Source organism: Cherax quadricarinatus, chromosome 43 (genome assembly GCF_038502225.1).
Source record: "Cherax quadricarinatus isolate ZL_2023a chromosome 43, ASM3850222v1, whole genome shotgun sequence".
Lineage (NCBI taxonomy): Eukaryota > Metazoa > Arthropoda > Malacostraca > Decapoda > Parastacidae > Cherax > Cherax quadricarinatus.
Window position 1 is genome coordinate 19,793,700 of NC_091334.1, and position 27,520 is coordinate 19,821,219.

The 27,520-nt window shown below is 43.8% G+C and overlaps 1 protein-coding gene across 3 annotated transcripts in view; it reads right to left on the reverse strand.

Annotated features, from left to right (window-relative positions):
- The window catches only part of spir (spire type actin nucleation factor), a 481,192-nt gene that overhangs the window by 6,668 nt on the left and 447,004 nt on the right, over positions 1 to 27,520 (reverse strand). For all 3 annotated transcript variants that reach the window (XM_070093645.1, XM_070093647.1, XM_070093646.1), the window contains 7 exons: positions 15,955 to 16,049; positions 13,298 to 13,433; positions 9,585 to 9,799; positions 9,187 to 9,426; positions 7,220 to 7,345; positions 3,220 to 3,303; positions 2,238 to 2,407 (listed from right to left, as the gene is read on the reverse strand). In XM_070093645.1, the coding sequence (XP_069949746.1) occupies positions 2,238 to 2,407; positions 3,220 to 3,303; positions 7,220 to 7,345; positions 9,187 to 9,426; positions 9,585 to 9,799; positions 13,298 to 13,433; positions 15,955 to 16,049 (1,066 nt within the window). The remainder of the gene's footprint in view (positions 1 to 2,237; positions 2,408 to 3,219; positions 3,304 to 7,219; positions 7,346 to 9,186; positions 9,427 to 9,584; positions 9,800 to 13,297; positions 13,434 to 15,954; positions 16,050 to 27,520) is intronic.

Here is a 27,520-nt window from a genome sequence, read left to right on the forward strand (position 1 = left end):
TTGAAAAGTTGGTGAAATCCCCGATGCGTATACATTGCCGAGATCGCTAACTTCGCGGGAGCGTAATTCCGTGAGTTTTCAATCAAATTTCGTACTTTTGGTGGCATTACCATCGGGAAAAGATTCTCTATCATTTCATAAGATAATTTTTTTTTCCAAAAATTTTGCAACATAGAATGACAGTTTCAGAAATGAGCTTGCAACACTCAAAGGGTTAATGTTGTGATCTCATTGTTCTTCGTATTGTTGGCACAAAAAAATCCTTTATCTCATTTTTTGTATTCTTTCATCAATTCTGATGTAGTTATCACATTATTCCTACTCCCATCTTTAAACTTGTTCCATTTAACTAAGTTTTGTAAGGTGTGTGCACCCTACCACACCTGCATATTTAAATTTTTATATATTGTATTAAAAAATTCAGCATTTCACCGTCCATATATTCAAATTTATTTAAAAATTGTTTTAGCCAGTCTGGTTTATCATAAAAAAATTTCTTCCCACTATATTTGTGATATACTGGTTATAACTTATCTGTAGATGAATGGTTCAGAGAACCGACATGTTGATAAATTAGACACATGTGCAACTCTTGGGTATCTTTATTGAGGAAACGTTTCGCCACACAGTGGCTTCATCAGTCTATACAAAGGAGAATCTTGAAGAACAGGAGGAGAATGAGGTAATCAGTCCCTCAACCTTGAGTCGATGTGGTCAGTCCATCAATAGATTGATGGACTGACCACATCGACTCAAGGTTGAGGGACTGATTACCTCATTCTCCTCCTGTTCTTCAAGATTCTCCTTTGTATGGACTGATGAAGCCACTGTGTGGCGAAACGTTTCCTCAATAAAGATACCCAAGAGTTGCACATGTGTCTAATTTATAACTTATCTGTAACAATCACTCTAAGGTATTCTTCATAAATTCAATGTTTTTAACATTTTATTACAGAGGTATAATCTGAACTTTCAGCTATTTCCATGTGGTATTTATCATACAACATTAAATTTCATCATCCATATTTCACTCTATAGATATGTTCATGCTTATCCTTAAACTTACATTCATTAACTGTATGATTTGACATGAATACATCTCAAAATAAGAACGTCACAGAATAGGGCAACTTTTCAACCAAAAGTCTTTAAATATGCCGTCTTCTTGAGTTACACATACTGGTGATTTCCATTTGAGAAGGATTAAGACAATTCAGGCCTATGAAAGAAAGATGAATGCACATCTTATACAACCCACTGCTCGGTTGGCAGCACACCCAGCTAACACACTGATTCTCCATGGCTTGATCTCCTGACTCGTGAAATCGTAATGACACAATTGCAAACCAACCATACCACAGGTGGGATTTGAACCCGCAGTCAGTCTCAAAACTGTGATGAATGGTTTTGAAAACCGACAAGTTGAAGAATTGAGACACTTATGCAACATATGGGAATCTTTATCATGGGATCTTGGTACAAAGACTTCAACGCTTGCCCAACCTTTGGGCGACGACCTACTTACACTAGTGGCAGGTCCCACTGTGATCCCGCCTCTTCCTGCTTCAACTCATCTCACCGCAGTATATAAGCCACCTCTCTGGCCCTATGCTGCACTTCCTACAAGAGTGATGGACTGAACACATCGATTCCAGGTTGAGGGACTGATTACCTCAAACTTCTACTCTCCTTACCCACTTCTACTTTGTATTGGACTGATGAAGCCACTGTGTGGCGAAACGTTTCTTCAATAAAGATTCCCATATGTTGCATAAGTGTCTCAATTCTTCAGTCTCAAAACTCCAGACCATCTGGAGTTTTGAGACACTCTGACTGTGGGTTCAAACCCCACCTGTGGTATGGCTTGATCTGCATGGGCAAAAATGTTGGACATGTTTCCTCACACCTGTTGTCCTTGTTCACCTACTAGTAAGTTGGTACCCGAGTGTTAGTCGATTGTTGTGGGGTCACATCCTGGGGGTGGTAGTATACCTTGGATAGAGCTGGGCTTTGAAATAAGCTGAGGTAGGATAAAAGCTCTTAGCATGTAAAATTGATGTACGTATTAAAAAAAAAAACTATTTTCGCTTAAAACGCACAAATAAAACACACAATTCTCCATTAATTTATGTAATTTCTTGTGTTGAAAATTTGCATGATGAAAACTTATAGAGTCCATTTAAAAGAAACATGCAAATATTAATTAAAGAAATTATTATTTTTGCATCTGCACTTACTTCTTGATAGCCTCATTTACATAGGGTGCTGCTGGCTGCGTGGGCAAGGATAGTGGTCCATCAGTCCGAGAGAGAGTCGGAGATGATGGTGCTGATCCTACACTACCAGTGATGCTGCTTCGCCGTTCTCCACTCACCCCGGCACTGCTACTTCCAGGGAGAGGCAGCTCCTAAAATAATAAAATTACATAAATCAATTTCACTTTTAATGAGTACCCCTTATTCAAAAACAAAAATCTTGAAGGAAGATAATACTGTATATGTATCACTGATACTTATATTCATGCCAGATCCTTATAGTGGTAGATTATTAGCATAAGCTGCAGCTGTATCTCAAGGTACTGTACATAAAAAAAATATTCACAAAAAATCTGCCTTTGGGCTAAGTATATACTGCATAATATATCAATATAAGTACCATCAGGCTTAAATGTTATTTAGCAACCTCAACTTCAACTTTTTTGTTATAAAAAATATACTGGTTGCTGTAGCAACAAGAAACATGCTATGATATATAGAGCAGAAACTATGATATTAGAGTGTACATGCATTCACTCAACAACTGTGGTACACACTACTGCAGTTTGGACACATGCACAAGAAGCTGCTTAGGAAACTGACTCTCCTAAAGAAGTATGTTATAATACTTTGTCTAAACTGAAAGCAGATTTGTTAATTTTCTTCATAATACCATGTAATGCTAAATGGCTGTCTTTTGAATGCTATTTTAAAAATTCTTGTATAGTATTCTAAGTACAAGACAGACTGAAATATTACACTCAAATGACAAGCACTATTAGCATCCATCCAGTGTACTATATACATATATACATATGATTTGTTCAACCCAAGTTTTGCATCAGGTTAAAAAGCAAGCATCAAAAAGCTGGGAGTTGAAAACAATATAAGGATCTGCCAGTATTGGAACACAAGCTTGCTTCTGTAATAAAAATCTCTGTTATGCTTAGCCTCCTGAGTGTACCTGAGACAGGATGTGATCACTTGTTGTTTGTTCTCCATGCTCTGTTACCTGAATACGCTTAACGATGTGTTCTGAGATGTTAAACTGTAAAGAAAGTGTCTCTTTACTAAGTCTCCGACAAGGTGACTACGACACTTCAACAACTATAATCATTAGCACTTAAAAACTCACTTTTCCAGCTACAATTAATTTTGACTTAACTTCTACAAGTATTTCAAAATGGGTAAAATTTATTATCTTGCAGTTCTATCAATTTAAATCAGCAGACTACCGTGTACATAAAATTCGACATTTTGAAATGTCACAGAGAAAAAGTGGCTTTCGCGCTTTCTACTTTCCCGGCTGCTTATGACTAACAAAACTTGCTTTCTCTTCATGATTCTGAACTAGTGGTCAATGCATCACTTACAGTATAAAATAATTAAACAAGACACAGAATTATCTAGAAAACATTTGGAGCATTCAGTCTGCACCTTGGTCACTGTACCTGGTACTGAAACCAACAGTAAGAACAAATACAGTGGATTTTCTAACTGCAAGACTTACCCTAGTGTGAGAATATTTTACACGAGTTAACACTACCAACAAAAATGCTGCATAACTATTGAAATAGGTGTTTCCAGACAACTATTTAATCTACAATAAATTTCTACCTTTTTTTTTTTAATAATTCACAATGTGAATTTCTACCTATCCTTAATATTTTCTGATAAAAATGTTATTAACTACATGGCTAATAAATAACTAATAGTAAAGCAAAAATATTTTTTTTTTTATTATCACACTGGCCGATTCCCACCAAGGCAGGGTGGCCCGAAAAAGAAAAACTTTCACCATCATTCACTCCATCACTGTCTTGCCAGAAGGGTGCTTTACACTACAGTTTTTAAACTGCAACATTAACACCCCTCCTTCAGAGTGCAGGCACTGTACTTCCCATCTCCAGGACTCAAGTCCGGCCTGCCGGTTTCCCTGAACCCCTTCATAAATGTTACTTTGCTCACACTCCAACAGCACGTCAAGTATTAAAAACCATTTGTCTCCATTCACTCCTATCAAACATGCTCACGCATGCCTGCTGGAAGTCCAAGCCCCTCACACACAAAACCTCCTTTACCCCCTCCCTCCAACCCTTCCTAGGCCGACCCCTACCCCGCCTTCCTTCCACTACAGACTGATACACTCTTGAAGTCACTCTGTTTCGCTCCATTCTCTCTACATGTCTGAACCACCTCAACAACCCTTCCTCAGCCCTCTGGACAACAGTTTTGGCAATCCCGCACCTCCTCCTAACTTCCAAACTACGAATTCTCTGCATTATATTCACACCACACATTGCCCTCAGACATGACATCTCCACTGCCTCCAGCCTTCTCCTCACTGCAACATTCATCACCCATGCTTCACACCCATATAAGAGCGTTGGTAAAACTATACTCTCATACATTCCCCTCTTTGCCTCCAAGGACAAAGTTCTTTGTCTCCACAGACTCCTAAGTGCACCACTCACCCTTTTCCCCTCATCAATTCTATGATTCACCTCATCTTTCATAGACCCATCCGCTGACACGTCCACTCCCAAATATCTGAATACATTCACCTCCTCCATACTCTCTCCCTCCAATCTGATATCCAATCTTTCATCACCTAATCTCTTCCCTCCTTGCATCACTTCTACTTTGTAAAAACTTCTCATATGCTAACTTTTTCTCCCTTACTGCTCTCTTTACATCATCATTCCACCAATCACTCCTCTTTCCTCCCGCACCCACTTTCCTGTAAGCACAAACTTCTGCTGAACACTCTAACACTACATTTTAAAACCTACCCCATACCTCTTCGACCCCATTGCCTATGCTCTCATTAGCCCATCTATCCTCCAATAGCTGTTTATATCTTACCCTAACTGCCTCCTCTTTTAGTTTATAAACCTTCACCTCTCTCTTCCCTGATGCTTCTATTCTCCTTGTACCCCATCTACCTTTTACTCTCAGTGTAGCTACAACTAGAAAGTGATCTGATATATCTGTGGCCCCTCTATAAACATGTACATCCTGAAGTCTACTCAACAGTCTTTTATCTACCAATACATAATCCAACAAACTACTGTCATTTTGCCCTACATCATATCTTGTATACTTATTTATCCTCTTTTTCTTAAAATATGTATTACCTATAACTAAACCCCTTTCTATGCAAAGTTCAATCAAAGGGTTCCCATTATTATTTACACCTGGCACCCCAAACTTACCTACCACACCCTCTCTAAAAGTTTCTCCTACTTTAGCATTCAGATCCCCTACCACAATTACTCTCTCACTTGGTTCAAAGGCTCCTATACATTCACTTAACATCTCCCAAAATCTCTCTCTCTCCTCTACATTCTTCTCTTCTCCAGGTGCATACACGCTTATTATGACCCACTTTTCACATCCAATCTTTACTTTAATCCACATAATTCTTGAATTTACACATTCATATTCTCTTATTCTCCTTCCATAACTGATCATTTAACATTACTGCTACCCCTTCCTTTGCTCTAACTCTCTCAGATACTCCAGATTTAATCCCATTTATTTCCCCCCACTGAAACTCCCCTACCCCCTTCAGCTTTGTTTCACTTAGGGCCAGGACATCCAACTTCTTTTCATTCATAACATCAGCAATCATCTGTTTCTTGTCATCCGCACTACATCCACGCAAAAATATATATTGTATATATGAATATTTTCACTCCAGTAATATCCTAATTATTTTGTTTATTTAAAGTGTAAATATGATAATGTGAAGCATTCCATAAATAATAATTTCACTACAAAAAATCTTAAAAAATACCACCATGTACTAGACCAAACCAAGTTATTTTTCCACTTTATTTAAAATAGTAATTCCAGAAGTAATTTACAAGAATTTTGGGCTCTGTTATATGTTATTACTTTGTGACTTATTAGAATGCAGAGATTATGGTATGCTACCAAGTACAGTGCAACATACTACAGTACTGTATATGTATATGGAAGTGGATAAAACGAGGCGGTGTGGCCATCTCTCACCTGTTAAAGCTATAATTTGGTCCAGGGTTACAAAGATATGTTGCCAATCAATTTTGCTGAAATTTTCCTCTTGCAGCTTGTAACACAGCAACCTTCCATATAGCTTTATTCCAATCCAAGCAATTGTTTAAATGATTTTTTAATTTATTTTTGTATTTCTTCAAAATTATGTACATCTACATAACCCATGCATATTTAGCAATGAAACAAACACAGATTGTACCACCACCCTAATCATCCATACAATATATATTTGGTGAACTATTCACTATGTTTCTAACAGCACTGAGAATTACTATATATAATATATGCCCATCCTTGTTCCCAGGATTTTTTTTTTTTTTTTTTTTTTTTGGTGGATGTATGGAAAAATGATGATGATTAAAATTACTTCGTTATAACCTGCTTTTAGATGTTTCCATTTTCCACTTACGGATTAGATGCACTCCTTTATTTCTTGATAATTAATAACAAAATGAAAGCAACAAAAATTTTTAAACACCTATACAAAAACAGTTAATACAAAAGTTATACTGTACCTTGAATTTATATACAATAGTGCAGTGTATTGAATGATCTACCAGAACATGTAGTAAGTAAAATAATTTCTAATACTGTCATCAGCAACACCAAGTAGGTATAATCTCTATGACTACTTGCTCAAAAATGTCATTACAGTAAACCCTCAATTTAAAGGACTTCAATTTAAAAGATTTCAGAAATACAGAACAAAATCAGCTAGATTGATTTGAAAATAGTACATCCAGTTCATTGGTTACAGAACTGTCTGTCATTATGATCATCTCTATCCAACACATTTGACATTACCAGCCATCCACACCCCACTGTTAGCCCATTTCACTGAGAGTTTATTGTATTATTTGACAATCTGAGACTATAAAGCTAGCATTAAATACAGTATGTAGGTCATAGGTGGAGAATATTACCGTAAGTCTAGAGAGGATGGATCGTGGTAACGATATGTTATCTTCCTCGTCCTCACGGGGAGACAATGCCTGAGGAGTCAACATCTGGACTGGGATGTTCGAGAAGTGCTCTGTTGGGATGCGCATCTGCAAAACAGGTTACTTGTTGTGATTTTGCCACAGTGTAAAGCAACAAAGTAGCTAAAAATCTGACAAAGCAATTAAGTAAACAATGTAATGTGAATATCGGGTCACTCACTATGAACTAATAATGTGTACAATTAAATCTGAAAAAAAAAAAAAAAAAAAGAATTCATCTATTCTAAACTTAATTTTCTGGTAAGTTGCATGTTCAAAAAATGTAAGATTCAATGAACAAAGTGCCATGTGAACTAATGATGCTGTACACAGCATCTTAAAAAATGTCTAAGAAAACTCCTCTAAATTAAAGTTAACAAATTTGGGTATGTTCCTTACAAGTTTCAATGTGTTGTACCATAAAAAAAATATGGTAGTATTTCCTGAACACAAGATGAAGCACATGTGGCTGTTTCAGTGTCTTACTATGGTACTTATGGTGAGGAAGAATTTATGGTATAGTCTTAAGATACAGTAGGGCCCCATTTTATGGCATTTTGCCTTACAGCATTCTGCTAATACACATTTCAAATTATGACCAAAACTTGCTATACGACTCCCCCACTTGACTTTCTAACACAGCCACCATGCTCCACCCAGTTTGTTTACATTCCCCGTGAGCTTTGTGAGCACTGTCTCTCTCCGTTGTGTCTGGAAACTTTCCAAAATTTACAGGGTTATAAAGTTATTTCTGATAATTATACTTGTGTACCTTTACCTAAATAAACTTACACACTGTGCTGGCATGCACATACACATTAAAATCACTAAAAGTGTCTTATTAGTCTTGAGGATGCCATATTAATAATGATAATAATATGCAATACCTAGGTAGTAGGTTGGTAGACAGCAACCGCCCAGGGAGGTACTACCGTCCTGCCAAGTGAGTGTAAAACGTAAGCCTGTAATTGTTTTACACGATGGTAGGATTGCTGGTGTTTTTTTCTGTCTCATAAACATGCAAGGTTTCAGGTACGTCTTGCTACTTCTGCTTACACTTAGGTCACACTACACATACATGTACAAGCATATGTATACACACCCCTCTGGGTTTTCTTCTATTTTCTTACTAGCTCTTGTTCTTGTTTATTTCCTCTTATCTCCATGGGGAAGTGGAACAGAATTCTTCCTCCGTAAGCTATGCGTGTTGTAAGAGGCGACTAAAATGCCAGGAGCAAGGGGCTAGTAACCCCTTCTCCTGTATATATTACTAAATGTGAAAGGAGAAACTTTTGTTTTTCCTTTTGGGCCACCCCGCCTCGGTGGGATACGGCTGGTGTGTTGAAAGAAAGAATATGCAATAATAATAATCACTCTGAGGCGCATTAAATGTCATATATTATGTTAATATAAACATTTTCATTAATCCATCTATGATATTTTTTAAAAAATTATACAATAAACACACTACATAATGTATAAACATGATAAATACACCCGACAGTAGAATAAATTAACACAAATATGAGATGTTAGGTATATAAACCACGTCTCTCTCCTCTCTCATTTAGTCGTTTTCCCTCTCTCTCATTTATTTGTTTTACCTCGTTTACTCACTTCTCACTCTACATTAAGACTACAAATATTTTAAGGTAAGTAATGAGTGTACTGTATGTGTAATTTACTTTTTAATATTTTTAATGCCAGGTTCTATTGCTAACTTAATATATGTTACTGTAAACTTGTTATCTGGCATTTATATGCATTTATAAGTGGAAAAAATGGCGTTCTGCTTTCCTGCAATGTCCGCTTTCCGGCGGTAGCCTGGAACCTAACTTGCCATATAAGTGGGGCCCTACTATATATAACAATGCTTCAGAGCATCAAATATATAGTAGTCTATATCTTACCTTTGAGATGCACTTTTTACACACTGTTCTCTTACACAGTCTGCAGTTGGTACCTCGGGGACCAAAGAAACCAAATCTGGTTTTCATGCAAAGGAAACATATTTTTCCCTTGGCCATATCTTCCTTGATAGTCAGATCAAGAGGGAGAGCCTCTAGATCAGCTTTGGTCAGGACATTACGGATATGCACCACCTCCTCCAGAGTGAGAGCCAGACAGTCGAGCCGTGTGGAGAAATGAGCCTGCAATAACAAATTTATTTTTTAGTCATGTAAATTACAGTAACTGAATATTTTACTGTAATTATGATAAAATACAAAAAACTTTAACACTATACACTATTGCACTTGAAAATCACATTCATGAACGCCTACCAGTAATTCGTGTATGTCAGCCTTACCGAGGATAAAAAGTCTCTCTGTGTCTGAGACGTAGATGAGATAAAATCTTGATGTGCTGGAGAACTGGGAGCAGATGGATTTCTTGACTGTGGAAGCGAGGAAGGTGGAGTGATGGAGGTGGAGGACTGGTGGGTCAGTGAAGGTGTCTCACACAGTGTAATGGAATGACGACGCTCCGGAGTTCCTGTGTTGCCGTATTTTGCCAAATCAAAGGCTGAAAATATTCATTATAGCATCACAATACAATACACTGTAATAATATATATCAAGATTAGTATAATTCAATATCTGTAAAAACAGATGGGACATGTAACTTTGACCACCCCAGAAAATGTCATGCCCATATGATAACAGGAAAACACAATCTCCCTTCCTGTAAGCTTTTCCACCCTGAAATGTGTTACTCTTCAGTTCAGGAAAGACAGTGCTACTGTCAGGCACACCACCTAAAGGGGACAAGATGATACAAAACATCCAGACCATGGGAAAACCTGGGTAGCCACAGCCACTCCAGAGGGAGAGGTTTTTTAGCACCAGGAAGGAAAAAAAAAAAAGCTGGCAGGAAATGACAGAAATCGTACACCAACTCCGATCATTTCTGGACTGGAATCACAGTCAATGGCCTCCACTCCAAAACAACAGATATTATTGCCAGGAAAAAGACCCCCACATACCACCAATCTGACGACATTCATCTTTGCAAATATACAAGGTCTAAAGCCAGCAACGAACAACAAAATATCTTTCATCCCTGGACTGCTTACAGAGTCAAATGCAATGTTTGCAGTTTTCACAGAGACCCACATAAAGGATCACCTTGACAATGAAATATGGATTCCAGGTTACAACCTATACCGATGCGACAGAGTGAATAGGCAAAGGGGGTTGGCCTTTACATCACAGAGTCATGTATATGCTCAGAACTACTAAATTCCTCAAATGAGGTAGTTGAAGTTTTGGCAGTAAAGATCGAGAACCAAAACCTGATCATTGTGGTTGTATACAAGCCTCTGGATGCAACTTCCCAACAATTCCAGGAACAGCCTTTGAAAATTGATCACTGTTTGGAAAATCTTCCAGCTCCTGCCCTCAACATCTTGTTCCTGGGGGATTTCAACCTAAGGCACCTAAAATGGAAGAATGCAGCAAATAACGTTGTAGCTGAGATAACACCAGGAGGCAGCTTAGATGAAAACTCGCACACACATGAGCTTTTAAATCTCTGCACCAAATTCACCTGAAGCCAGCAAATAATAGAGCCTACAAGACTGGAGAATACACTGGACCTCATCTTCACTAACAATGATGATCTGATACGAAATACAGTATTACCATATCAAAAACAATATATACTCAGTTCACAACATAACAGAGGTACAGACATGTATGTGCAGGGCCCCAGACCGACAAAATGTGATCAATCACAAGGGAGCCTTCACCAAATTCAACTTCAATAACAAAAACATAAGGTGGAACCAAGTAAACGAGGCCCTAAGTGATATAAACTGGGAAGATAGCCTAAGCAACATGGATCCAAACCTATGTCTAGAACAAATTAACTCTGTGGCACTCGAGGTATGCTCAAGGCATATTCCTTTAAGGAAAAAGAGAAGATGTAAACTAGAAAGAGAAAGACGCTCCCTATACAGGCGAAGGCAAAGAATAACAAAGTAGCTAATGGAGGCCAATTTATCTGTAATACTTAGGGAGACACTGGTCAGAGAAATAGCAAGCATCGAACTAAAGTTAAAGGAATCTTACAGGAGCCAAGATATGCAGGAAGAACTAAAAGCCATAAACAAAATTGAAAGAAACCCAAAATATTTGTTTTCTTATGCCAAATCAAAGTCAAGAACAACAGTCAGAATTGGGCCCTTACTTAAACAAGATGGGTCCAACACAGATGACAGCAAAGAAATGAGTGAGCTAGTCAAGTCTCAATATGACTCGGTTTTTAGCGAGCCGCTAACCAGACAGTCGATGACCTAAATGATTTTTTATGAGAGACTGAATTTGGCAGACTCGAACCTAACTGATATTATCCTGATGCCAAATGACTTCGAGAAGGCAATAAATGACATGCCCATGCACTCTGCCCCAGGCCCAGACTCATGGAACTCTGTGTTCACCAAGAACTGCAAGAAGCCCCTATCACATGCTTTTAACATCCTATGGAGAGGGAGCATGGACACAGGGGCCATCCCACAACTGCTGAAAACAACAGACATAGCCCCACTCCACAAAGGGGAGAGTAAAGCAATAGGAAAGAACTACAGACTGATAGCACTAACATCCCATATCATAAAAGTATCTGAAAGGGTTCTAAGAAGCAAGATCGCCACTCGTCTAGATACCCATCAGTTACACAACCCAGGGCAACATGGGTTTAGAGCAGGTCACTCCTGTCTGTCCCAACTACTGGACCACTATGACAAGGTCCTGGATGCGCTAAAAGACAAACAAAACGCAGATGTAGTATACACAGACTTTGCAAAAGCCTTTGACAAGTGTGACCACATGGTGTAATAGCACACAAAATGTGTGAATAAGGAATAACAGGAAAAGAAAGTTGGTAGATGGATTTATAATTTCCTAACAAACAGAACACAAAGAGTAGTAGTAAACAGAGTAAAGTCTGAGGCGGCAACGGTGAAAAGCTCTGTTCCACAAGGCACAGTACTCGCTCCCATCCTGTTCCTCATCCTCATATCTGACATAGACAGGAATGTAAGCCACAGCACCGTGTCTTCCTTTGAAGATGACATCCGAATTTGCACGACAGTGTCATCCATTGAAGATACTGCAAGACTCCAGGCGGACATCAACCAAATTTTTAAATGGGCCACAGAAAACTATATGAAGTTCAATGAAGAGAAATTTCAATTACTCTGATATGGAAAACATGAGGAACTTAAACCTATATCAGATTATAAAACAAATTCCAACCACAAAACAGAGCGAAACACCAACGTCAAAGACCTGGGAGTGATCATGTCGGAGGATCTCACCTTCAAGGACCATAACATTGTATCAATCACATTTGCTAGAAAAATGACAGGATGGATAATGAGAACCTTCAAAACTAGGGAATGCCAAGCCCATGATGACAGTCTTCAGGTCACTTGTTCTATCTAGGATGGAATATTGCTGCACACTAACAGCACCTTTCAAGGCAGGTGAAATTGCTGACCTAGAAAATGTACAGAGAACCTTCACGGCGCGCATAACGGAGATAAAACACCTCAATTACTGGGAATGCTCGAAGTTCCTCAACTGTACTCCCTAGAATTCAGGCGGAAGAGATACAAAATTACATACACTTGGAAAATCCTAGAGGGACTAGTACTAAACTTACACACGAAAATCACTCCCTATGAAAGCATCGGCAGACGATGCAACATCCCCGCATTGAAAAGCAGGGGTGTCACTAGCACGTTAAGAGACCATACAATAAGTGTCAGGGGCCCGAGACTGTTCAACTGCCTTCCAGCACACATAAGGGGGATTACCAACAGACCCCTGGCTGTCTTCAAGAAGGCACTGAACAGGCACCAACGTCAGTACCTGACCTGCCAGGCTGTCGTTCGTACGTCAGATTTAGGAATCTGAGAATTTTACCAAAGAACAAGTTTTTTTTTTTTCATCCAGTAACATCAACACCTTTGCTTATATTCCCAGCGATATATGCAGAAAATTGTTTGAAGACACTCACCCATCCGTGACCATGGTGAAGATGGTGTCGACTGTGGGGTTTGTGTGGGACTCCGCACTACTGTACCTATAACTGGAGTGCTGCTCAAATGTGGGCTTGATGGAGGAATATCACTCAGATCATCCTCCTCCTCGTCCTGAAGCAAATGATTAGTAAGTTTATTCAGGTATACACAAATACAGTTACATAGATTATCATACATAGCAGCATGTGTGTAGAGAAACTAGGGTAACCCAAAAAAGTCAGTGTGACCTATTTCCATTGTTGATTGAATTAATCAAACCACAGTACGGGGGGCAACTGAACTCACGGCAAGTGAATCATAAAATTCCAGGCCTGGAGTTTTACGACTCACTCACTGCGAGTTCAATCCCCACCCATATTGTGGTTGGTTCGTTTGCAATCGTGTCATTACAATTTCGTGAGTCATTAAACTAATGTTTTTAAAATACAGTACTCAGCATACATTAAGCTTGATTATACATTAAGCTTGACCTAAACAACAAGTGATAATTATCTGGATATATAGATCTGTATCACTGGAAAAGGAACCCATAATGCATCACACCCAACAACTTCGGTCAATGAATGTCACTGAAAATTAATTGGTGATGTATATACTTGTGTAGACTGAGGCTTATAAAGCAAATATTTTAAGCAAAAAAAAAGTAGAGGTCAACTTATTAACGCGTAATACTATTTCTGAGGTGAAAATCGCATGGAAAATTCTTTCCCAATTTCAAAATTTTATCAACAATGATGCAAGATATAAAAAAAAAAAAACAGTTCTGTGGACGATAATGAAATCATCATGAAGTGAAGTTGACTGGCAGTGAAGTGAATGTGATGACTCCATCAAATGTTCCCCTGATATCAGGCCTTTAAATTTCTTGTTGGCATTTGTAAAAGATTATATTCTCCAGATATCAACACCTGACATAAAACACTCCGTGCTAGAATATATGATGGCGCTGTTAAAGTCATGTTGGATATGACTCAAGAAATCGTAATGACACGATTGCAAACAAACCATACCCCCGGCCGGGTATGACCGCGGGTTCAATCCCGGCCGGGGGTATGGTCATGTTGGATATGTTGGCCAATAAGTGAAATTAACTGGAGTATTTATTAGATAAGTTATGGGACACTAAAAGTACAATTGTTGAGATTACATGGATTACACAAACTATGATATTTTTCATTAACACACTGGCCATCTGCGACCCAAAATAGAACAAACATTTACATCATCGTTCACTCCATCACTGTCCTGCCAGAGGTGTGCCTGAACTAGAGTTAAATAAAACTGCAACAAATCTCCACCCCTTTCCCCTCCTTCCAAGTGCCGGCACTGCACCTCCCACCTCCAGGACTCAAGTCCGGCTAACCAGTATCCTCGAATATCCTTTCCCCGAGACTGCATAAAAACAACCCGTATTAGGTCAGCTATCACATTTAGAAAACAAGATTTTCATATTGTTACCACTGGGAAATAAAACTGAAATCAGAAAAGCACTTTCTAGACACCCGTCTACTTCTTAATACATTAACTTCACTCTACCTACATTATGAAGCTTGGTTTCCACTAATTTCTATTTTTTTTGTATCTATTTGTATATTAAACAAAAATATAAAAAGTGAAAACATACAAATCCCACTCAAATCTGAATCACATACAAATCTGGACTTCTTAATTTATGAGGCTAGGTTAGGTAAGGTTTGTCAGGAAACATGACAAGTGTTTCCTGACGCGGGTCTTAGTCAGATGATAACCCGCCGTTAGAGCTTTTGGTCATCTGACCGAGGCCTTCCGCTGGCTTACCGGTCCACCCCTTTAAAAATTATGGTCATAGTTATAACCATTTTTTTCTAATTTATGATATTCCACGATAATCCACAACAGCAGTCTCATACTTCAATGTTGTACTAGTCCTTAGCATACTAGCACTGACTAATATATGATATATTGTCCAGTATATGACAAATAAGGCATTTATGTTGAGTCATGGGGTGACATATACAAAACAGAATTATACTCAAGTATATATGTGGGAAGTATATACACAGAACAAATTTTTAAAACTGAGAGTATCATTGTATGATGGCTTAACGTACGATATACCCTGCAGTGTGTTCAGACGTTATTTGTAACACAACACACACATTGATGAATAAGACACACGTGCAACAGTCTGTTATTTTTATTGTTGAGACGTTTCGCTTACCATGGTAGGCGTCTTCAGTCAAATGGAGTTAAGGTGAAGGCAGGAGGAGGGACGAGGTAAAGATGATGTAATCAATCCCTCATCAACCTTGTAGAAATAGTTGGAAGTTATCAGTCCCTCAATCTGGAGAAAAGTTGAGCTCCATGGTTTGGAACAATATTGTTCCAGATCATGGAGCTCAACTTTTCTCTATTTGTACATGGTTGATGGACAAATTCTACATCATCTTTACCCCGTCACTTCTACACCCGGTATATGACTAAAGAAGCCTACCGTGTAGCTGGAGGTTACCTGGAGGTTATTCCGGGGATCAACGCCCCCGCGGCCCGGTCCACGACACAGTTTCAACAATTGCTGCACATGATGTCTCCTCAATAACTTGTCGGTAATTTATACCATTTCCACCACACAACAGACCGTCATGACTCCTACCTCAGCAGAGATGTTGAACCTGGGAGCCTGGATGAGTTTCCGCTGAGGCTTGGGTGTGGGATCCAGTACTACAGGTGAGCGAGACGTCTCTACCACTGTAAGAGTAGACGTGTACTTATGTAATAACAATTATACAAATAACATAATATATTAAGATTATTTACCATTGAGGGGAGATACGAACATTGTAGGCTTCTATTTAGCCTCAAGTTCGTATACATGTACAGTACTTGTATTTGTAGATGAATGGTTCAGAGAACCGACATGTTGATAAATTAGACACATGTGCAACTCTTGGGTATCTTTATTGAGGAAACGTTTCGCCACACAGTGGCTTCATCAGTCCATACAAAGGAGAATCTTGAAGAACAGGAGGAGAATGAGGTAATCAGTCCCTCAACCTTGAGTCGATGTGGTCAGTCCATCAATCTTGAAGATTGATGGACTGACCACATCGACTGGTACGTAATATCGAGATGAATAATTAGATACATGTGCAAGATCTGAGTATCTTTATTTGTAGACGTTTCGCCCTCCAGTGACTTTATCAATACAAGGACATAATGTAAAGAAAGTAGAACTATGTATACACAAAAGATGAAGTACCAACCTTGGAGGTGAAGCACAGGGAGTAAGATGGTCGCTTATATACTGGCGTCAAATAAGAACATGTAGCAGACGAAGTATATAAGAGACAGTTTTCCCGCCTATACTTCACATTCTCCACCAACTCCAACACTGAGCAACTGATGCATCATTCTTGTATTGTACTGATAAAGCCACTGGATGACGCAACGTCTACAAAATAAAGATATACCCAGATGTTGCACATGTGTCTAATTCTTCATTTACATCTTGTGATTTTAATTTTGAATTAACCGAGTAGATTTTAATACGTATAATATAAACTAAGTGTTGCTGGAGATGCTGTGCAGTTTACAGCTCTTCAATTTATTGCATTCTACGAGTCTTCAGTTTATTCTGTCCTGGAATTGAGATCATTAGTTGTATTTGTGTTTGACCAATATTTGTAATAACCTTCAGAAACGTTACAGTAATTTGTTTATTGAAAACTTCCAATAAATTGCTTGAAAAAAATATCCAGTAGCAGTTGTAAGTGGTTATGAGATTATTTTAAAGTTGACTGATGTGCTCTATGTAACCAGGGACTTTATACACAGTACCTCAATAATCTCACTTTCTTCTACTTTTTTACTGAAAAAAAACGTTTAAACCATACTTTCTATTTCTGAAACACTTTTAAACCATACTTTCTATTTCTGAAACACTTTTAAACCATAATTTCTATTTCTGAAACACGTTTAAACCATACTTTCTATTTCTGAAACACGTTTAAACCATACTTTCTATAAATAAACTATCATTATTGTTTATCATTATCGTACATACACGAGCACGCATGTGAATATCCCTAAACACAGTGTACACTACATACATAAATTCCTATATATATATATAAACTATATACATAAATGCGTGTGCATTGCACACGCATTTATGTATATAGTTTATATACATAATATTATATTCTCTTCAAATCGCTTGTTCTCTCTAGGCTGGAATACTGCTGTACACTAACGGTCCCCTTCAAGGCTGGCGACACTGCAGACCTGGGGAGTGTACAAAGAACTTTCACGGCACACGTAAGTACGATAAGGCACCTCAACTACTGGAAACGGTTGTAGGTCCTTGATCTGTATTCTCTGGAACGCAGGCGAGAGAGATACATGATAATATACACTTGGAAGGTCCTGGAGGGATTGGCACCAAACCTGCACACGAAAATCACTCCCTATGAAAGCCAAAGACTCGGCAGGAGATGCAACATTCCCCCGATGAAAAGCAGGGGCGCCACGAGTACAATGAGAGAGAACGCAATAAGCGTCCGGGGCCCAAGACTGTTCAATTGCCTCCCAGCATACATAAGAGGGATTACCAACAGACCCCTGGCTGTTTTCAAGAAGGCACTGGACAGGCACCTAAAATCAGTACCTGACCAACCGGGCTGTGGTTTGTACGTCAACTTGCGTGCGGCCAACAGTAACAGCTTGGTTGATCAGACCCTAATCCACCATGAGGCCTAGTCTCGGACCGGGCCGCGGGGGTGTTGACCCCCGAAACTCTCTCCAGGTAAACATTCCTATATACACTACATGTGTCTATACTCCCCTACTACACACACACACACACACACACACACACACACACATACTTATGTGTATACTCTTACACACGCATACGTGTACTACCTCCTACAGAAAAGCGTATACATAGTATATTCATATATACACTACAAGTGTGTATACTCTCCTACACACATGATAACTCCTTCCCAGTGCACATTTTTTATTTATATAAGCGACTAGAGAAGAAAGTAAGGTTGGAAACTCAGTAATATGCTTCTGTAGTTGCAAGAGGAAATTTAAAATCGGCGATGTATATAAGATATGTGCACGCCTTGACTGGTGATCAATGGTGCCAACATGACACACTAGTACATGGCGCCAGCATGACACACTGGTACATGGTGCCAGCATGACGCACTGGTACATGGCGCCAGCATGACGCACTGGTACATGGTGCCAGCATGACACACTGGTACATGGTGCCAGCATGACACACTGGTACATGGTGCCAGCATGACACACTGGTACATGGTGCCAGCATGACACACTGGTACATGGCGCCAGCATGACACACTGGTACATGGCGCCAGCATGACACACTGGTACATGGTGCCAGCATGACACACTGGTACATGGTGCCAGCATGACACACTGGTACATGGTGCCAGCATGACACACTGGTACATGGAGCCAGCATGACACACTGGTACATGGTGCCAGCATGACACACTGGTACATGGTGCCAGCATGACACACTGGTACATGGTGCCAGCATGACACACTGGTACATGGTGCCAGCATGACACTGGTACATGGTGCCAGCATGACACACTGGTACATGGTGCCAGCATGACACTGGTACATGGTGCCAGCATGACACACTGGTACATGGTGCCAGCATGACACACTGGTACATGGTGCCAGCATGACACACTGGTACATGGTGCCAGCATGACACACTGGTACATGGTGCCAGCATGACACACTGGTACATGGTGCCAGCATGACACAATGGTACATGGTGCCAGCATGACACACTGGTACATGGTGCCAGCATGACACACTGGTACATGGTGCCAGCATGACACACTGGTACATGGTGCCAGCATGACACACTGGTACTTGGTGCCAGCATGCCAGCATGACATGACACTGGTACAAGGTGCGAGCATGACACACTGGAACATGGTGCCAGCATGACACCCTGGTACATGGTGCCAGCATGACACACTGGTACATGGTGCCAGCATGACACACTGGTACATGGTGCCAGCATGACATGACACACTGGTACATGGTGCCAGCATGACACACTGGTACACACTGGTACATGGTGCCAGCATGACACACTGGTACATGGTGCCAGCATGACACACTGGTACATGGTGCCAGCATGACACACTGGTACATGGTGCCAGCATGACACACTGGTACATGGTGCCAGCATGACACACTGGTACATGGTGCCAGCATGACACACTGGTACATGGTGCCAGCATGACACACTGGTACATGGTGCCAGCATGACACACTGGTACATGGTGCCAGCATGACACACTGGTACATGGTGCCAGCATGACACACTGGTACATGGTGCCAGCATGACACACTGGTACATGGTGCCAGCATGACACACTGGTACATGGTGCCAGCATGACACACTGGTACATGGTGCCAGCATGACACACTGGTACATGGTGCCAGCATGACACACTGGTACATGGTGCCAGCATGACACACTGGTACATGGTGCCAGCATGACACACTGGTACATGGTGCCAGCATGACACACTGGTACATGGTGCCAGCATGACACACTGGTACATGGTGCCAGCATGACACACTGGTACATGGTGCCAGCATGACACACTGGTACATGGTGCCAGCATGACACACTGGTACATGGTGCCAGCATGACACACTGGTACATGGTGCCAGCATGACACACTGGTACATGGTGCCAGCATGACACACTGGTACATGGTGCCAGCATGACACACTGGTACATGGTGCCAGCATGACACACTGGTACATGGTGCCAGCATGACACACTGGTACATGGTGCCAGCATGACACACTGGTACATGGTGCCAGCATGACACTGGTACATGGTGCCAGCATGACACACTGGTACATGGTGCCAGCATGACACACTGGTACATGGTGCCAGCATGACACCCTGGTCCAGGGTGACACACTGGTACATGAGCATGACACTGGTACATGGTGCCAGCATGACACACTGGTACATGGTGCCAGAATGACACACTGGTACATGGTGCCAGCATGACACACTGGTACATGGTGCCAGCATGACACACTGGTACATGGTGCCAGCATGACACACTGGTACATGGTGCCAGCATGACACACTGGTACATGGTGCCAGCATGACACACTGGTACATGGTGCCAGCATGACACACTGGTACATGGTGCCAGCATGACACACTGGTACATGGTTCCAGCATGACACACTGGTACATGGTGCCAGCATGACACACTGGTACATGGTGCCAGCATGACACACTGGTACATGGTGCCAGCATGACACACTGGTACATGGTGCCAGCATGACACACTGGTACATGGTGCCAGCATGACACACTGGTACATGGTGCCAGCATGACACACTAGTACATGGTGCCAGCATGACACACTGGTACATGGTGCCAGCATGACACACTAGTACATGGTGCCAGCATGACACACTGGTACATGGTGCCAGCATGACACACTGGTACATGGTGCCAGCATGACACACTGGTACATGGTGCCAGCATGACACACTGGTACATGGTGCCAGCATGACACACCGGTACATGGTGCCAGCATGACACACCGGTACATGGTGCCAGCATGACACACCGGTACATGGTGCCAGCATGACACACCGGTACATGGTGCCAGCATGACACACTGGTACATGGTGCCAGCATGACACACTGGTACATGGTGCCAGCATGACACACTGGTACATGGTGCCAGCATGACACACTGGTACATGGTGCCAGCATGACACACTGGTACATGGTGCCAGCATGACACACTGGTACATGGTGCCAGCATGACACACTGGTACATGGTGCCAGCATGACACACTGGTACATGGTGCCAGCATGACACACTGGTACATGGTGCCAGCATGACACACTGGTACATGGTGCCAGCATGACACACTGGTACATGGTGCCAGCATGACACACCGGTACATGGTGCCATCATGACACACCGGTACATGGTGCCAGCATGACACACTGGTACATGGTGCCAGCATGACACACTGGTACATGGTGCCAGCATGACACACTGGTACATGGTGCCAGCATGACACACTGGTACATGGTGCCAGCATGACACACTGGTACATGGTGCCAGCATGACACACTGGTACATGGTGCCAGCATGACACACTGGTACATGGTGCCAGCATGACACACTGGTACATGGTGCCAGCATGACACACTGGTACATGGTGCCAGCATGACACACCGGTACATGGTGCCAGCATGACACACCGGTACATGGTGCCAGCATGACACACCGGTACATGGTGCCAGCATGACACACTGGTACATGGTGCCAGCATGACACACTGGTACATGGTGCCAGCATGACACACTGGTACATGGTGCCAGCATGACACACTGGTACATGGTGCCAGCATGACACACTGGTACATGGTGCCAGCATGACACACTGGTACATGGTGCCAGCATGACACACTGGTACATGGTGCCAGCATGACACACTGGTACATGGTGCCAGCATGACACACTGGTACATGGTGCCAGCATGACACACTGGTACATGGTGCCAGCATGACACACTGGTACATGGCCCTCTTCAAAAAAGTTTTGAATATTAAGAATGAAACAGAATATTTCATTTAGTTTTTAATTGTTTTGTTTAATCAAGTTCTAACACAGACTCATAAAATATTATTATGTTGATCTAAAATAAAATAAAAATTATGCAAGAAAATTATTTACCATGAATATATAGAGGTTGATGTATTTTATTATGGTTTAAAATGATAAATTATGTATGGAGAAGTCTGTGATTATGTAGTGATTTATGTCCACTGAGAGAGAGAGAGAGAGAGAGAGAGAGAGAGAGAGAGAGAGAGAGAGAGAGAGAGAGAGAGAGAGAGAGAGAGAGAGAGAGAGAGAGAGAGAGAGAGAGTGTGTGTGTGTGTGTGTGTGTGTGGTGGTAAAAGTATACTAGTAGGAAACTGAACAAACGAGAGGAAGTAAGATAAATATGATAAAATACAGAAGATATATAGTATTTGTTAAATGAGTGCAGAGTGTAGGTGACATCATTATAGAAGAGCAGCGTCCACAACACCTCTACCTTGTAATACAGCAACCTAGGCTGCTGTATCACGGGGTACACGGCGTGGCATTGTTACGAAGAGACAGGCATGAATTACGTGGTTATACATCCATCCTTTCTTTTTTACTAGTAGCTTTGGGTCTGTGGGCTGCAAACGGCCTGCTTGATCAAGAAATCAACAAAAGGCCAGGCCGACGGTGCCAGGAAACGCATGAAAAATGTCACAAGTACCATCGTCCCTAAGTATTACTTCTCTTCCCTCGTGCCTGGCCCCTTCCCCTTCCTTCCTCGTGCCTGGCCCCTTCCCCTTCCTTCCTCGTGCCTGGCCCCTTCCCCTTCCTTCCTCGTGCCTGGCCCCTTCCCCTTCCTTCCTCGTGCCTGGCCCCTTCCCCTTCCTTCGTCGTGCCTGGCCCCTTCCCCTTCCTTCCTCGTGCCTGGCCCCTTCCCCTTCCTTCCTCGTGCCTGGCCCCTTCCCCTTCCTTCCTCGTGCCTGGCCCCTTCCCCTTCCTTCCTCGTGCCTGGCCCCTTCCCCTTCCTTCCTCGTGCCTTGCCCCTTCCCCTTCCTTCCTCGTGCCTGGCCCCTTCCCCTTCCTTCCTCGTGCCTGGCCCCTTCCCCTTCCTTCCTCGTGCCTTGCCCCTTCCCCTTCCTTCCTCGTGCCTGGCCCCTTCCCCTTCCTTCCTCGTGCCTGGCCCCTTCCCCTTCCTTCCTCGTGCCTTGCCCCTTCCCCTTCCTTCCTCGTGCCTTGCCCCTTCCCCTTCCTTCCTCGTGCCTGGCCCCTTCCCCTTCCTTCCTCGTGCCTTGCCCCTTCCCCTTCCTTCCTCGTGCCTGGCCCCTTCCCCTTCCTCGTGCCTTGCCCCTTCCCCTTCCTTCCTCGTGCCTTGCCCCTTCCCCTTCCTTCCTTCCTCGTGCCTGGGCCCTTCCCCTTCCTTCCTCGTGCCTGGCCCCTTCCCCTTCCTTCCTCGTGCCTGGCCCCTTCCCCTCGTTCCTTCCTCGTGCCTTGCCCCTTCCCCTTCCTTCCTCGTGCCTGGCCCCTTCCCCTTCCTTCCTCGTGCCTGGCCCCTTCCTTCCTCGTGCCTGGCCCCTTCCCCTTCCTTCCTCGTGCCTGGCCCCTTCCCCTTCCTTCCTCGTGCCTGGCCCCTTCCCCTTCCTTCCTCGTGCCTGGCCCCTTCCCCTTCCTTCCTCGTGCCTGGCCCCTTCCCCTTCCTTCCTCGTGCCTGGACCTTCCCCTTCCTTCCTCGTACCTTGCCCCTTCCCCTTCCTTCCTCGTGCCTTGCCACTTCCCCTTCCTTCCTCGTGCCTTGCCCCTTCCCCTTCCTTCCTCGTGCCTGGCCCCTTCCCCTTCCTTCCTCGTGCCTGGCCCCTTCCCCTTCCTTCCTCGTGCCTGGCCCCTTCCCCTTCCTTCCTCGTGCCTGGCCCCTTCCCCTTCCTTCCTCGTGCCTGGCCCCTTCCCCTTCCTTCCTCGTGCCTGGCCCCTTCCCCTTCCTTCCCCGTGCCTGGACCTTCCCCTTCCTTCCTCGTGCCTGGCCCCTTCCCCTTCCTTCCTCGTGCCTGGCCCCTTCCCCTTCCTTCCTCGTGCCTGGCCCCTTCCCCTTCCTTCCTCGTGCCTGGCCCCTTCCCCTTCCTTCCTCGTGCCTGGCCCCTTCCCCCTTCCTTCCTCGTGCCTGGCCCCCTCCCCCTTCCTTCCTCGTGCCTGGCCCCTTCCCCTTCCTTCCTCGTGCCTTGCCCTTTCCCCTTCCTTCCTCGTGCCTGGCCCCTTCCCCTTCCTTCCTCGTGCCTGGCCCCTTCCCCTTCCTTCCTCGTGCCTGGCCCCTTCCCCTTCCTTCCTCGTGCCTTGCCCCTTCCCCTACCTTCCTCGTGCCTGGCCCCTTCCCCTTCCTTCCTTGTGCCTGGCCCCTTCCCCTTCCTTCCTCGTGCGTGGCCCCTTCCCCTTCCTTCCTCGTGTCTTACCCCTTCCCCTTCCTTCCTCGTGCCTTGCCCCTTCCCCTTCCTTCCTCGTGCCTTGCCCCTTCCCCTTCCTTCCTCGTGCCTTTCCCCTTCCCCTTCCTTCCTCGTGCCTTGCCCCTTCCCCTTCCTCCCTCGTGCCTTGCCCCTTCCCCTTCCTTCTTCGTGCCTTGCCCCTTCCCCTTCCTTCTTCGTGCCTTGCCCCTTCCCCTTCCTTCCTCGTGCCTTGCCCCTTCCCCTTCCTCGTGCCTTGCCCCTTCCCCTTCCTTCCTCGTGCCTTGCCCCTTCCCCTTCCTTCCTCGTGCCTTGCCCCTTCCCCTTCCTCCCTCGTGCCTGGCCCCTTCCTTCCTCGTGCCATGCCCCCTCCCCTTCCTTCCTCATGCCTTGCCCCTCCCCTTCCTTCCTCGTGCCATGCCCCCTCCCCTTCCTTCCTAGTGCCTTGCCCCCTCCCCTTCCTTCCTCGTGCCTTACCCCTTCCCCTTCCTTCCTCGTGCCTTGCCCCTCCCCTTCCTTCCTTGTGCCTTGCCCCTTCCCCTTCCTTCCTCGTGCCTTGCCCCTTCCCCTTCCTTCCTCGTGCCTTGCCCCCTCCTCTTCCTTCCTCGTGCCTGGCCCCTCCCCTTCCTTCCTCGTGCCATGCCTTCCCCATCCGTCCTCGTACCTGGCCATACTCACCCCCTCCCCTTCCTTCCTCGTGCCATGCCCCCCCCCCATCCGTCCTCGTACCTGGCCATACTCACCCCCTCCCCACCACGCTTCCCCTGATTCCTTCACACATCCCTCTCCCCCACCCACCCCAACACACCTGCTTCACACCCTCACCCCAGCACACTCATTAACTCCCGTGGAAGATTCCAAGCGCATTCCCGACCGTCAGTGTGTGTGGGTGGTCGGGTGGGTGGGTGGGTGGGTTGCATCTGCCCGCCCACCTTTGACATTTAGCAGGGGGCTGGAGAGTCGTGAATATGGAAGAGTCCGCTGGTGACCCAAGTTCACCTGGTGTGTGACGCTGCTAACCTGCCAGGTGCTAGTGGTGGCGCCAGTGACCACAAGCACTGCTACTACCACGACTATTAACACCACAACTACTGCTACTACCACGACTACCAACACCACAACCACTGCTATTACCACGACTACCAACACCACAACCACTGCTATTACCACGACTACCAACTCCACAACCACTGCTATTACCACAACCAAGATTACTACCAACAGAACAACCACTTGTTACCACAGCCAACACTACTACCAACACCACAACCACTGCTGTTACCACAACCAACACTACTACCAACACCACAACCACTGCTGTTACCACAACCAAGACTACTACTAACACCACAACCACTGCTGTTACCACAACCAAGACTACCAACACCCCAACCACTGCTGACCACAACCAAGACTACTACTACCACCACCACAACCACTGCTGTTACCACAACCAAGACTACTACCATCACCACAACTGCTACCACAAACAAGACTACTAACACCACAACCACTGCTATTACCACAACCAACACTACTACCAACACCACAACCACTGCTGTTACCACAACCAAGACTACCAACACCCCAACCACTGCTGACCACAACCAAGACTACCACCACCACAACCACTGCTGTTACCACAACCAAGACTACTACTACTACTACCACAACTACTGCTGTTAACACAACCAAGACTACTACTACCACCACAACCACTGCTGTTACCACAACCAAGACTATACCAACACCACAACTATTGCTGTTACCAAAACCAAGACTACTACCAACACCACAACTACTGCTGTTACCACAACCAAAACTACTACTACCACCAAAACCACTGCTGTTACCACAACGAAGACTACTACCAACACCACAACTACTGCTGTTACCACAACCAAGACTACTACCAACACCACAAATACTGCTGTTACCACAACCAAGACTACTACCAACACCACAACTACTGCTGTTACCACAACCAAAACTACTACCACCACAACCACTGCTGTTGCCACAACCAAAACTATCACCAAGACTACTACCAACACCACAACTACTGCTGTTACCACAACCAAGACTACTACCAACACAAATATTGCTGTTACCACAACCAAGACTACTACCAACACCACAACTACTGCTGTTACCACAACCAAGACTACTACCAACACAACTATTGCTGTTACCACAACCACGACTACTACCAACACCACAACTACTGCTGTTACCAGAACCAAGACTACTACCAACACCACAACCACTGCTGTTACCACAACCAAGACTACTACCAACACCACAACCACTGTTACCACAACCAAGACTACTACCACCACAACCACTGCTGTTACCACAACCAAGACTACTACCAACACCACAACTACTGCTGTTACCACAACCAAGACTACTACCAACACCAAAACTACTGCTGTTACCACAACCACGACTACTACCAACACAACTATTGCTGTTACCACAACCAAGACTACTACCAACACCACAACTACTGCTGTTACCACAACCAAGACTACTACCAACACCACAGCCACTGCTGTTACCACAACCAAGACGACTACCAACACCACAACCACTGCTGTTACCACAACCAAGACTACTACCAACACCACAACTACTGCTGTTACCACAACCAAGACTACTACCAACACCACAACTACTACTGTTACCACAACCAAGACTACCACAACCACTGCTGTTACAACCAAAACTACTACCACCACAACCACTGCTGTTACCACAGCCAATACTACTACCACCACCACAACCACTGCTGTTACCACAACCAAGACTGCTACTACCACAACCCACACTGCTACTACCACCACAACCACTGCTGTTACCACAATCAAGACTACTACCAACACCACAACTACTGCTGTTACCACAACCAATACTACTACCAACACTACAAATACTGATGTTACCACAACCAAAACTACTACTACCACCACAACTACTGCTGTTACCACAACCAAGACTGACTCACTCGTAATGTCAATAAGGAAGGACATATGGTAGGTCGTTTACTGTTAATGATGGTCAAGTTACGAGTGGATGGGCTTCAGCAGGGCGGGGTGTAACGAGGTGGGGCGGGGTGACGCACCGTCAGGTGGGAAGCAGCAAGG